This window comes from Zeugodacus cucurbitae, chromosome 6 (assembly GCF_028554725.1).
Source record: "Zeugodacus cucurbitae isolate PBARC_wt_2022May chromosome 6, idZeuCucr1.2, whole genome shotgun sequence".
NCBI lineage: Eukaryota > Metazoa > Arthropoda > Insecta > Diptera > Tephritidae > Zeugodacus > Zeugodacus cucurbitae.
The window spans coordinates 48,498,313-48,511,410 of NC_071671.1; the positions used below are offsets into that span (position 1 = coordinate 48,498,313).

The 13,098-nt window shown below is 33.9% G+C and overlaps 1 protein-coding gene across 7 annotated transcripts in view; it reads right to left on the reverse strand.

Annotated features, from left to right (window-relative positions):
* The window catches only part of LOC105218438 (potassium channel subfamily T member 2), a 223,834-nt gene that overhangs the window by 62,020 nt on the left and 148,716 nt on the right, over positions 1-13,098 (reverse strand). For all 7 annotated transcript variants that reach the window (XM_054234396.1, XM_054234395.1, XM_054234393.1 and 4 more), the window contains exons 4-9: positions 6,301-6,400; positions 5,886-6,084; positions 5,276-5,350; positions 3,609-3,692; positions 3,427-3,521; positions 2,718-2,901 (exon numbers count right to left, since the gene is read on the reverse strand). In XM_054234396.1, the coding sequence (XP_054090371.1) occupies positions 2,718-2,901; positions 3,427-3,521; positions 3,609-3,692; positions 5,276-5,350; positions 5,886-6,084; positions 6,301-6,400 (737 nt within the window). The remainder of the gene's footprint in view (positions 1-2,717; positions 2,902-3,426; positions 3,522-3,608; positions 3,693-5,275; positions 5,351-5,885; positions 6,085-6,300; positions 6,401-13,098) is intronic.

Here is a 13,098-nt window from a genome sequence, read left to right on the forward strand (position 1 = left end):
TGAAATAAATGTTCTTTCATAATAAGAATATTCTTCAATTGATCTGAGTCAAAGTTGTCATAACTGTTGTAACCCAAATAAATTGACTCAAATCGTTTTAGTGTGTTGAAACCAATTTGGTATTTAAGAGCTGTAGCTTTAGAAATTTAAGAGTTTAATTGCGTTAGAATAAACTTTATTGCCTCCAATTTCCCAATGGGATACATCTCGACACTTTGGTTTAAGTTATGTACTTATAAAACGGCAGCATGTTATGTACTTTACCTTGTGTGTCACAGTGTAACTGCGAGCATTTAATTACCGTTTTTACGCTTTAAAAAACTAATGAGTAATTTACTGAGAAATCCATTAGATAATTAAATTTTAATTCAATATATAATGTGTGGCGCTTTCGAAAACTTTACTTTATTTTATATTAGCGTTGGTCGGGACCTGCGCGCTGTTAATTAATGTGTCAAAGCAAATTACTGCAATATGCATGCAGTTGAAATTATCCATTATGGAAAAAACGTTTAAATTAATTTAAAAAGCAAAGAAACACATATACATACATACATACTGTATATGTGGCAGTTCATTATATTTAGTTATGTGTTTATTAGCAAAACCGCCACTGTCATTACCATTAAAGGGAAATGTCAATGAGTGTAAGAGCCATTATCCTGGCGCTGGCATAACGGCACATATGTGAGTACTTCCATTTGTGTATGAGTGTGTGTCTGCCGTTCAAGTACTTTAAGTAATGCAAAGCATTTGACCCAAATTGATGCTACAAACATCAGCTGTAAAGGGTGACCAGCGTGCAAATGGTTCAGCTTCGACAGCTGTCACACTCAGCAATGTCATATAACTGTTAGAATATTGAGCGAGGTTTGACACTTTATAATGAAGTAATATAAATTTAGAATTTATGGAATATATTGAGAAATTGTAATAAAAATTTGGGGCTTTAGAAATTCGTCGTAACTTGGAAAAGTGTATACAATCTCGACAGAAATCTGTTAAAAAAAAAAAAAAATATTAAAATCGGTCCGAAAATCCATAAATGCATCTTCAGTTCAGCTAAATTCAACGCATAGAGAAGGTCCCTCCTGTTTCGTTGCGGTTGCATATGCGTCTTCATTTGTCAAATCTTATTCTGCAGAAAGCATAAACTACCATATATAATGTAAAGATTCTAGATTTTAGTCCATATATCATCTCTTCGTAGTCTATATACAGTTGAACTTCCATAATTGTTCTAACTTGAAGTTCCCCATAATTCGAACTATTGAATTGGCAATAGAAGCCAAAATTCATACAAATTACATCTCTCTAACTCGAAGTTTTTTTGTGGATTATGGTGATTCGAGTTAGAGAAGTTCCACTGTATATGAAGAATAATAAAGAATAATAAATAAAAACATTGTTATAGGTTAGCTTGGTGTAACACTGTCAAAAAGACAAGCAAGACAAGTATCTTGGACGAAAAATTATCTTCAAATCAGAACATCTCTATTTTCTACTATTTAAGGTGATCAAACTTTTCGTCGAGGGTACTGGTGATAATATTTTTATTGGCTGCCTGAATTGAATACCTGAACAAAGTCAATGCGGTTCCTTTAATGCTGATTTACTGATGATCTTGACTGTGTTCGCGTAAGCCGTGCCTACGTCAATTATATTACTGAAGACTTCCTAATTACTGGGATTTGTTCTAAAGTTGTTAACCTCGGAGATAACAAAATTTTTCCGGATTATAATTCTTTTCTAACGAGTCTCATTCTTTCGCTGCATATTAGACGAGACGAGACATAATCTCAATTCAATTGAATTATGTAGTCAGTGCGAGTTTTTCGATAGTTGTATAAGAATCTGTATTAGTTAGGCAATGTAAAAAGTTTTGATTATGATCCATAGAGCATATGCTCGATGGCCACAACGATTTAAGACAGTGCATGGTATGGGGTCGATTGGTTCTGTATATACCTCAAATCAATTGAAGAATCAATAACAGAGGAACTTTAAAAAATCAAAAGATCTTGAAGATATTGCAGTCATCTTTCATAAGTTGGGTGGATATATTTCTAAAACATATTTAGGCACAATTAGGGTTAGAATAAATAATATTTTGTATTTTCGAATGAGGATGTTTCTTAATGGTTCTCAGGGGAAACGAGGTTCATCAGCAGTGTTAAGCTATAACTAGAGAACAAAAATCTACTGAACTTCCGACGGTCCGTGCCATACAAGTGACGAGATAGAGAAGAAGAAACACGAAGAGTGATTATTCGCCTATGGTCATTCGATTCATCAGGAGAGCTATCACTCAACGGACTGCCTTGATCAAGCGACCTGATATCCGACTCGACTGCTTCTCGGGAACTATTTGTTCAAGTTATGATTACATGGTCTAGGCGTAGATGCTAAGTATATTTTGTGACTTTGAGATCGACATTTAAAATATAATTACAGGAGTAAGTCGGCATAATGCTTGGAAGGTTTTTAAAATTATACCGACCAATCAGAGTATTGATATTTAATCAAAGGCAGCCACTCTCATTATTAATATTTTTTTGTATGGACACCCTATTCTATATACCAAGGTTAATATTATAATAGTATTATGTGCGTATATATGTATGTGTGTTTTATAAATGAGCCTTTGATACTTTGCCTGTCTGTCCAGCTACATACATACCACAAATATTATAAAAAATATGTATGTCGGCACTCACCTGCGTCGGCAGCACAATAAGTGCTACGCAAATCATAATCACCATATAAAGCTGTGAGGGCCATATATCGGGCACGAAATCGCCATAACCGACTGTTGAGAATGTCACAACCACATAATACGTGCTCTGGAACAAATTCAGATGACGATGACCGGCGCGTTGAAAATGCTGTATGCCACAGACGCTGCCATTGAGATGCCAATAGATAAGTGGTGTATGTGAAAGAGAAAGAGAGAGGAGGAAAATAGGAAAATGAGCTAATAAGTACTAACAACAAGCTAATAAGTGTCGTAAAACGACCAAAGGTCAAGTGAGTGATGGTAAACACATGGAAATCAACAGACATGTGTTGTTGTTGCTGTAATTGGCATATGTGAAAATGTATGTGTTAGTATGCTGTCTATGTGTATGTGTTTTTTGACTAAGTTTGACTATTTGAAGGTTATGATGTGCATACTTATGAGCTAAAGAGCACCTAAAATTAGATTTCCGAAATTTTGCAATGAACGTTTTTCGAACGCGTTGAACGCTTTTAAGTGCTGTCAACATTTCTATGCATGTGTATGTGTGTGTTAATGTAGATGTGATGTCCTGGCTTAATTGCAACAGCTTGTTGTGATTGAGAAAATTTCACTACAAACGTGCCATTAGTTTACGTAACATACTTTATATGCGCAAATTTATAGTTTTTGGAAGTCTTCTTAATTACCTTGTGAACACCAGACACAGCAACGTGGCGGAGAGTATGGTGAGCTGTTGCGAGAGTGCGGATTGCGACTTTTGCATGGCGCGATGCAGATCGTTCTGTGTGGAGGAGAGAAGAAGTAAAAATATTATGTTTTATTAGTTTTTATATAAATATGTGTATATATATAATACTGAGGTACTTACGAACATATTCTCCAACGATCGCTTCGCCAGCCAGCAATTGAGGAATATGGGTATGAATAAGTTTCTTAAAGGCGACCATAGTATCTAGAAGGGAAGTATCGTTTGTAATATATTAATTTAGCAATTTATGAGAATTCTTTGATTTTTCATTAAATTCGTAGATATTAAGATTTTGAAATTTTTTTACTAAGTTTGGTATTTAACGACCTCTCTTTCTCTCTTTTAGAAGATAGTTAGCAAAAAGTAAAATGGACTGTGAACCGAGACCATGTTCGGTCCCATGAACAAGAAGAGATCAATCACATAATTCAACTACCCATTTATGAATAATAAATATATAATACTCATTAATTCTCACATAGTTCTCCATTAACAAAAAAAGACCGCTCTCAGCAGGAGCGCAGGTAAGAATTTCATTATGTGATCCTTTCAAAATTAATTAGTTGCATACTGGGTAACGCTAAATGATCTGCGGCCTTCATGGCCTTAAAACTCCTTACGGACCTCGGACTTGACTCGGACAACGATCTAGGATTACAGTTTTTTGGATTTAGTTGCAACCTGGGCTGGTGGTCGCGACATTGCGTCACCTGAGTATGTTGGGGTGAAACCCTTCAGGAAATGCTGGTGGGTTAATGCCAAGACTGTCTCCGACTCGTTAAAACCCTGGCAGGCCTCGGAGTACGTTCCTCTTCCATCAACATGAAGTTGATGTGGTAGTTGTAGGTTGAAAGGACTCCCTCTTTACGCTGGTCGGGAAACCCTGGCCCTCTCCTAGATGCGAGAGTGCGGGGTGGCATCACCGAAACTGTCCAAGTGAGATTCTCTGCAGTATGCGGAGATCTACCTCTTAACCTAACCTAACCTAACATAAACTGATAATTATAGAGACTTTGAGCTATGGCGTTGAAAACAAGATATTCGAACATACAATGGCGATTAGATTAATGAAGAGACACTATTGAATCATCCTTTAAAGGTACGTAATTGATTTTATTTACATTTACTAAAAGTGCCAAAAACTATTGCTGCAAGGTAATCGTGAGCATTGTGTTCGAACTAAGGCTGAGTTCATACTTTCTATGAGCCGCAACAACTTATTGCATTACTATTCTCGGTTCTCGTCAGATTTCTAATTTCATTAACTTCGAAGTCCTTCCAAGCTAATATCAAATTTTTTTATTCTCAGAAGATTTGAACAGTGTTTTCGATGAACACCTTTAATTAATTTTTGAGGTAAGAGATACAAAGGAAATGAAGCTGAGTGAGAGTGTGGCATGATAACAGATTGCTAAGGAATGAAAATTGTTGAATAGATGATGATTCTAAAGTGGTTTTTCGAACGCCTTGCTCTTGAAGAATATTATTCAATGGAAAATTGAGAAGACGACTCTTAAATTATGCGAATAAGTCCGCTAATAAATGAAGGTTATATTAGGATAGTTTAATGGGGTGATCCAAAAGTGATATCGCGAACTCCTTAATATGGATATTACAGATTTTTAATAGTCGACAAACCGCTTTGTGCTTGTTACAAATTGATTAGGTGGTTAATATCTAAACTAGCCGGTTCATCTGGTTCGCCGCAACTAGTGCTGCCGAGATAGTAAATGAAAGTACTATACATAAAAATAAATGTTGATATGTAAGATGTTATCAGTACTTACCGTTAATGCAAATGGTATTGTCGTAATTAATTCTAGAATGAAATGAAACGAAAGAATCTGTTGCCAGATATTTCCCTGTGAATGAAAAAAATATAATATTAGCACTCAAGTATATTAATAAAAAGATAAGATTTTGATACTGAATTGAACAAAGAAAAAATGTTAAATGAATATAAAGGCAGTTGAATCCTTGAAAGTAGCTTAGAGAGTGCCTTAAGCTTCATAATACATATGCACTGATACTATTGTATATTAACTGCCACGCTATTTGCTCATTAAGCTACTTTTTGCAGGGTAATATTCAGAATTTCATGCTGCTGTGAGTTATGTACAAATAAATATATGAGCTGTGTTGAAATTGTTGTACTCATTTATGAATAAGAACGCATAAACTTTATATGAGCGCGCATAAGCTCATGAAGCTAGCGTAAGTAGCATTATTTTAATAATATTTAGTGTGTCTGCAAACTTCTTAAAGTTGCTTGATTATAGTAAAATAGAGTGTTAACCGAGTGTTATTTTAAGTGTCTTATATTTTATTTTGAGTGTAAATTATTTGCACTAAAAGTTTAAGTAAATCTTTTTTATATATTTGTATGACTATACTCACCTTATAGCCTAGATATGTTAGTAGTACGGCCTCTGTGAGAGATACTAATGCTAATATTAATTGCGCTGCCCACAATATTGTGGGCCGATTCACCCATAAGATAGCTTCCCAATTTATAATGGGATTCTCCTGGAATTCCTCCTCAGTTAATTGGGCCGAAACGAGGAACTCAGTTTTATTGCTCACTGAGCAGCCATAACTGAAAGGAGAGAGAGAGAGAAATATATAAAATATGGAAAGCTTAGAAGGGATTATGTAAGATAAGGCAAAACGTAACCTCAATTCTTGAAATTGAAAAATCGTAAATGACATATGAAAATTTCGAATATTAGTTATAGGAAAGGTTACAGAAGTTCCAATAAAATTGTTGTTAAACCCAGGTATATGTAATTATAATCAAAGTTTTACTACTTACCACGTTGCAAAGGTTGGATTCGTATCCGTTATCACACGTAATATGTACAGAACACATGCTAGTAACTTAAAAAACAAGTCGGCAATTCGTATTCGTAGGCCTGTAAATAGATCAAAAAGTAAGCGTTGAATAAATTAGAGTCAAATGTTGTTGCTGGCAGGCAATTAAGCGCAAATATACTTAATTTAATAAATACAACAAATAAATTATAATTATGTGTATAATGCTGCCAGCGGATATTGCGGCAATTATGTTTTGTATACATGTGTGTTTGTGATTGCGGTAATGTCAACAAATGAAATGCCAAAATAAGCGCCCAAAAGCGACGGTTAACTAATAGCACCACACTTGAGTAACCCAGTGAGTATTAGAAAGAAGAACCTTGTTATTTTTTTTTTTTGAAGATATTAATATAACCCTAGCATATCGAAAAACTGAAGATATCCGAAGTAATGTTGTTATAACAGAAACTAAGTTGTAGCAGAAAAGTTTTTTCTAAGAATATAAATGGCATATATAATAGTTTGAAGAAAAAACTATACATTGCTTTGAAGGAATATGAATGTCGACGCAAAGTACCAATTTAAATCATTTGTATTTTTTGTTAAGTTACTATTTAATCTGTAACAACTCGAATATAATTTTAGCGATGCATAGCCTACAGTTTTTATAAGAGAGTTTTCGGTATCTACTTTAGACAGATCCTATCTAGATATATCTAAACTATTACCAGAGTTCGAAATAATTATACGATAGAGGCACTTCGAAACATCGTGGTCTCGATTGGCTCAATCACAGACCACAGTCTCGTTGTCATAATATTTGTCAAGATCGGACTATTTGCAAGTTGGCCTACGAAATTATTTAACATGTATTTAATCACTTAAATTGGTATTCATAAAGTTCAGAGACAATGAATGAGTTTTCTAATTAAATTTATGTTTTTTATAGCTCAATATACATATTTAATGAAACCACAGAGCAATCGAAATATTTTTTAAGAAGTAGATATGCATCAAACGATTTGATATTAGCGGACTTCTATTTAACAGCTCTCTACTTGCAGTGTTCGAGCTCTGTTCAAGAACTGTTATAACTGTCCGCTATTCTATCCTTTTTAACTTATACCAGTTAATGTGACTTATATCAATACTATAAAGAAGTGGAAGCAGAATGAGTCTAATGATATGTTGAGTGCGGTCGTTTGTGGTTTTTTAACTTCCACATTTAACCATTTAATCAGCTAACAGACAATAAGAGTTTAAAAAGGTCTACCTTTTAAAATTTACTCTGGAAGACGCTATTAAAGATATATTTAAGTGTATACAAATATTTATATATTGACATTTGTATTAAAAATGTCGGCTACTGGATCAATCTTGAAGGGGGTTTTTACGGACACAAGGTGATTCTGCAAAACTGTGCTATCTAAAACCAATAAAAAAACAGAGATCTTCATCTATTTAGGACGTGCTATCAAAATATATATTTGCTGTCTTGCAAAAATTTAATTTTTTTACAGAAAAATTTGTTTTCTTAAATTCACTGTTTAACATCATTTAATTAGCATTTACCTATTCTCTCTTCAGTTCACAAGCAATGATTACATAACTACAAGTTCCATTACAGCATTCAGACAACTTAAATGACTTACAAACATTAAAAAGACTTCATCACATCATTTGTAGTCATTATTAGCACATTATCGGCTCATTATCAATGCGACCTCAAGGAAAATTGTTCATGGGGAAGCGAAAGTAATATGATTTACATCCCCCATGTAAATAGTACACGGAATGCCGCTGGTTATGAGAGGAAATAATGGCAAATAAGATGCCAATAAACATACTAACACACACACACAGAAAAATCTACTAAAGACTGTACTACTCTCCAGGCGATGCAAAGGTAATATGATAGGCGAATATGTGGAAAGAGGAGCGAACAAAATGACAATGGAATAGCAAAATATTTGCTCGCTTTTCCTCTCGGCATTTGTGTTTGTAGTCAATATTGATATGCGACTGAAGGCTTAAAGCGAGCAATTAAGAATGTACATAAGCAAATGGTACAAGGCACTTATCGTATATTTATATTTCTTTATATAATATACTACATATATATGGGTAAGGGGTATAATGAGTTGAGAGGTATATAGTTTGTAAGTAAGTAAGCTTGGAAGTTGACATTTTGCCACAACAGCCTTCAATTTAGTACAGTCTTGAGAGGGGGCGAATCGAACAAAATCAATTAGAGATAGGTTAGCAAGCGGATTAACCAAATTGATAAAGCTAATATACTATCAAGTATAATATTCAACTAGATGTTGTCACATGTAAAATATTAAAGATTGTTTTGTCAAGAGAACACATTTTATTACTTGGCGAGTAAAGAAGTAACGAATTGTTTATCTCTACTTTACTTGAGGGCAAATAGGAAACCGAACTTATTTATCAAAACATTATTTATTTACATTAAGTAATATTTGTTATAGCTCTGTCGAATCCGCGGAACGGAGTGAAAATCAACAAGAAGTAATCGGAATGCTTTGTAAATACTATTAGCCAGTTCTGTTCACATACTTATTTGTCTAGTAATCCAATGGTTGTTAATTAAATTAAATATTAAATAAATACAGAATGCCATTAGATTTTCGTTGAAATAATAATTCGGTCAAGGTTTCGGCATAGTAAGTAAAGCCTTAAGATACAAAAGGCTCCCACATAGCTTCATTACATTTTAACAAATATACTTGCTTTGATTTCTTTTTCTTGCAACACACTAAATAATATGTTTCTCATGTCTTTGCATCATAACTGAAAGTTGCTCGTAATTTTTAACACCTATTATTATCTGTTTAACCTGTTTAAATTTATGACTATGCGACATGCGAGCTAGCAAGAAGAAGATCTTGGTATTCATGAAGGAAAAAATAGATGAAATAAAAGTAAATATAGAAGTATTTTCTCATTTCTATAATATAATAATTGTAATCAAGACTATAGAACCAGCGATAAGGCTCTCTTTAACTGGAAGCGAATAATATTTTTTATGCATATCCTAATAGATCTATTTAGTACCGCTTAAATAAGATATTCTAGCTCTGAAAATCTTCGAATAGAATAAATTCTGGTTGTATACACAGATTCAAACTATGATTAAAAGTAACTAAAACATATGCCATGCAAAGTGTTAGTCGGAAGAATATTCTATTATTTGTTTAATTCTCTCTCTACTTTTAAGGAGTTCAAAAATATAGATCAGTATTATTTTTTATAAAATTTTATGTTTTTAAGATAGATGCAATTATTAAGATTATCGACTAAAATATTTATTCATTATTGTTGTGCGGCTTCAGAGATTTAATCTACGTGGGTGGGTGGGTCTTTATAACCAGTAGGGTTTAGGGACTGACTATACTATATATGCTGTATTATTCAATAATTTGTTTGGAAATATTTACAACAACAGTAAATACAAGTTTTCCAAACTTTATTGAAGAGTAACCAAGACAATTTACAGTAAATGAAAATCCGCAATAAACTTTATCTAATTAATCTGTTCCCAAGGTGCAGCGAATACTAATACGAATAAATATTCTATTCTACATTTCGTTAACTGATTGGTACGTAGACTCGAGGATGCTCTACTTTTGTAGTTAATTTAAAAAACATTTAATCTTCAATGACGTTTAAAGACGTGTGTGCCATGTGCTCCTAGTAAATGTGGCGTTTGAGTAACATTAATAGTTGTTGAGAGCTATTAGTGGTTTTCCATCACGTATGAGTACTATTTTCGTTGAAGGAATTACTGGTGTGTCATGGCGTATGAGTAATATTTTTAATACAGCAATGAAAATTAGGTTCTTCATACCACTCTTTCCTAAACGGGGTCTGACTTACTAACCTTTCAGCAGATATACATATGTATGTAGGTGATCTCGGTGAATATAAAAACGAAGAAATGATTGGTAGACTCACGGTTGCTGTAACCTTATAATAATAATAAACGACATTTCCAATGAAAAAACTCAGCGTTATGATGCTATAAATTTGCAACAGATATATTGCTTTGAAGCGTATCATCCTTTAGCAAAGTGTTAATTCTCTCTGGTAGTAAATGATCGAGGCTTGTAAGGAAATGTCACCCTCACATTCAGGCGATAACGGATACGATTAGACTATATTGGGTGCCTGGCCACAGAGGAATCCTAGGTAATAATGTAAGACTAATGAGCTTTCAAGGCTAGACACATCAGTCTTAACTACAGTAGAATGGGAACAAGTAGGAGACCTACCTAAATTTGTTGTTGTGACCCAAAGAAAATCCTGAGACGTCTTGGAAGCTCTTCGCTCTCAATAATAAATCATTATTTGAAGGGGTCATTGTCCCATTAAAAAATTTATCGTATGCTAGCTGCAGAAGTTTCATAGAAGAAGACGTGCTGATGGAATGCCCCGCCTATGCGAGAGCGATACTAAAATTCCTTGAATCTCACTTTTTTAACTGCCCTGTAGTCGGTTCACGGCGCGTTGACGCGTCCTAATATCTATTTAGTGTTTTTGTGAGTTCACAAAAGACTGTAGACTATAAGGTCAAAGTGAATTCTTTCTCTTGTGGGGAAAAGGTTTTGGTAGAAAATCCTAAAAAAGTTCCCTAAGAAAATAAGGAGAAAGTGCATGCATTTGAATGGTAATATAATTCCTTTGATATAATGGGACCACCAACGGTATCGATTGGAGAAAAGAACAAGATTGCTACCCAATGTACATGATCTTTTCAAATATACCATTACAACATCTTTCGGGGTGTAGAACGCAAGTTGGGCCGGCACTGATAATTGCTATGTGTATAATTTATGTTTTTATGCTAAAACAGTCGCATTTATAAATTGAATTTTCCTTTATAGCTCCAATAAAAAACATCAAAAATCAAAACCAAAAAATGAGTGGCAGAATGCTGAAATTCGAATATAATTTTTCATTCACACGAAATTCATGATACGAGTTTTCCTTTCGTGTGAAAATAAAAATGCATGGGAATGCTTTATTCACATGAAATCTATACTATCTATACTATTATTATAAAGAGGAGAGATTTGTATCGATTTAAAAAATTATTTCACCATTGGGAAGCTACATTCACCCCGAGTAACATAGGCTATATTTATTGCTAGAATTTTAACTTTCTGCGGTCTGCTAGTTTACTATAAGGCTGAATAAATTTTTTGGCATGGGGAATGAATGAGAATAAATTAGTTTTGGATACGAAAACAAATACGATATATATTTTTTAAATTTTTTTTTGTCTGATAGCACTGAAAATTAAGAAGTGGACAGACCATAAAAATGGTAGTTAAGACGGTTTGGCAGTAATGTCAAAATCATATATTTTCAAGGAGAAAATTTCCCACCAACATACTCTAGAAAGAAAATAATCATAATCAGGGCTTCTTCTTCGACTCTCAAAGAAATGACAGGCCTCCATACTTCCAACAATTAGTCAATAGCTATAAGTACAAGTGTCTTTAATAGTTTCTCGAATTTAATTGCGACAATTTTAAGCTTTTGTAATTTAAGTAACACTCTTTAAGGCGCAAATGCGGCTAACCGACAACAAATACAGTCAATTACAGTTATGTTTACAAACAAACACATATTTGTTGATGACTGCTATGCTATGTGGTTTGCGGTTTACGGTTTACGGTTTACGGTTAACAATAACTGTATTAATATTAAAGTGCATTTCGGCAAATTGTAGATACTGTGTGTGTGCGTGTGTGCTGTAATTACAGTTATCTGAATACTTGTTGACATTTGCCAATGGCGCTTTGTGCTTTGCTTTGCTTGCTGTCTAATAATAAATTAATTAAGTAATTATGTTGTTGCTATGATTATGAGCTGACCAATTGAATCATGACAGCACAAAACGGAAGGACGGACGGACATACAAAGCAGCAGTGTTGTATTTAATAGTAAGTGTGTAATTTGCTTGAAGTGCTTGGAAGGCGAGGCAGAAGGCTGCGCTGTGATGAGGAAAGAGGTTGAATGATTTTGTGGTAGCATTATGAATATTTGCTACCGAATAGAGAAATGAAATAAAAATGTGAAATTTAATATTCTTGCAACTTCATCATTTATGCAAACCAATAAGGAATATTCAAACAAAACTTTAATATTTTCTTAGTCGCATGTCCTTTAGTTATTGATATAGATGTACTACGTGCTTTTTACTCTAGAAGAAATCACTTGTTTGCGTTATTTATTTGTTTATTACTAGTTTGCTCTTCTAGCTAAATGTTTGCATTGTCAAACTGAGTAGCAAATGTCACAGCAAAAACTTTCCAAAACAGAAATACACACACACAAACAAAAATCTGACTACAGTCATCCGTTTGGCCAGTCTTGTTTGCTGAGTTTTCGTGCAACTTTGCTTTAGTTTTGAATTGTCCAATTGGGAATTGATTTGCAAGTTTCTTAAAGTGCTCACTCGGCTTCCAACATTATTTGCGCAAAATATTTTGAGTTTACTACGTAAACTTGGCACAGTTGGGTGGGTGCAACAAACTTCAAAGGTCACGTGCTGGCGTGTAAATATTTGGAAAATTTACTTAGACGGCGCAAAGCGACTTAACTCAACTGTTGGTCGAAAGAGAGAGAGAGAGAGAGAGCGAGGCAGTTAGACAGCAGCTTTGTTGAATTATTGAAAAACTAATTTCTGTTGTGGCATATTGCTGCTCTTAAAGTTTTCTGATTTAAATATTTAAGTGGAGAATGTAACTTCTGAAATTTTAGTCCT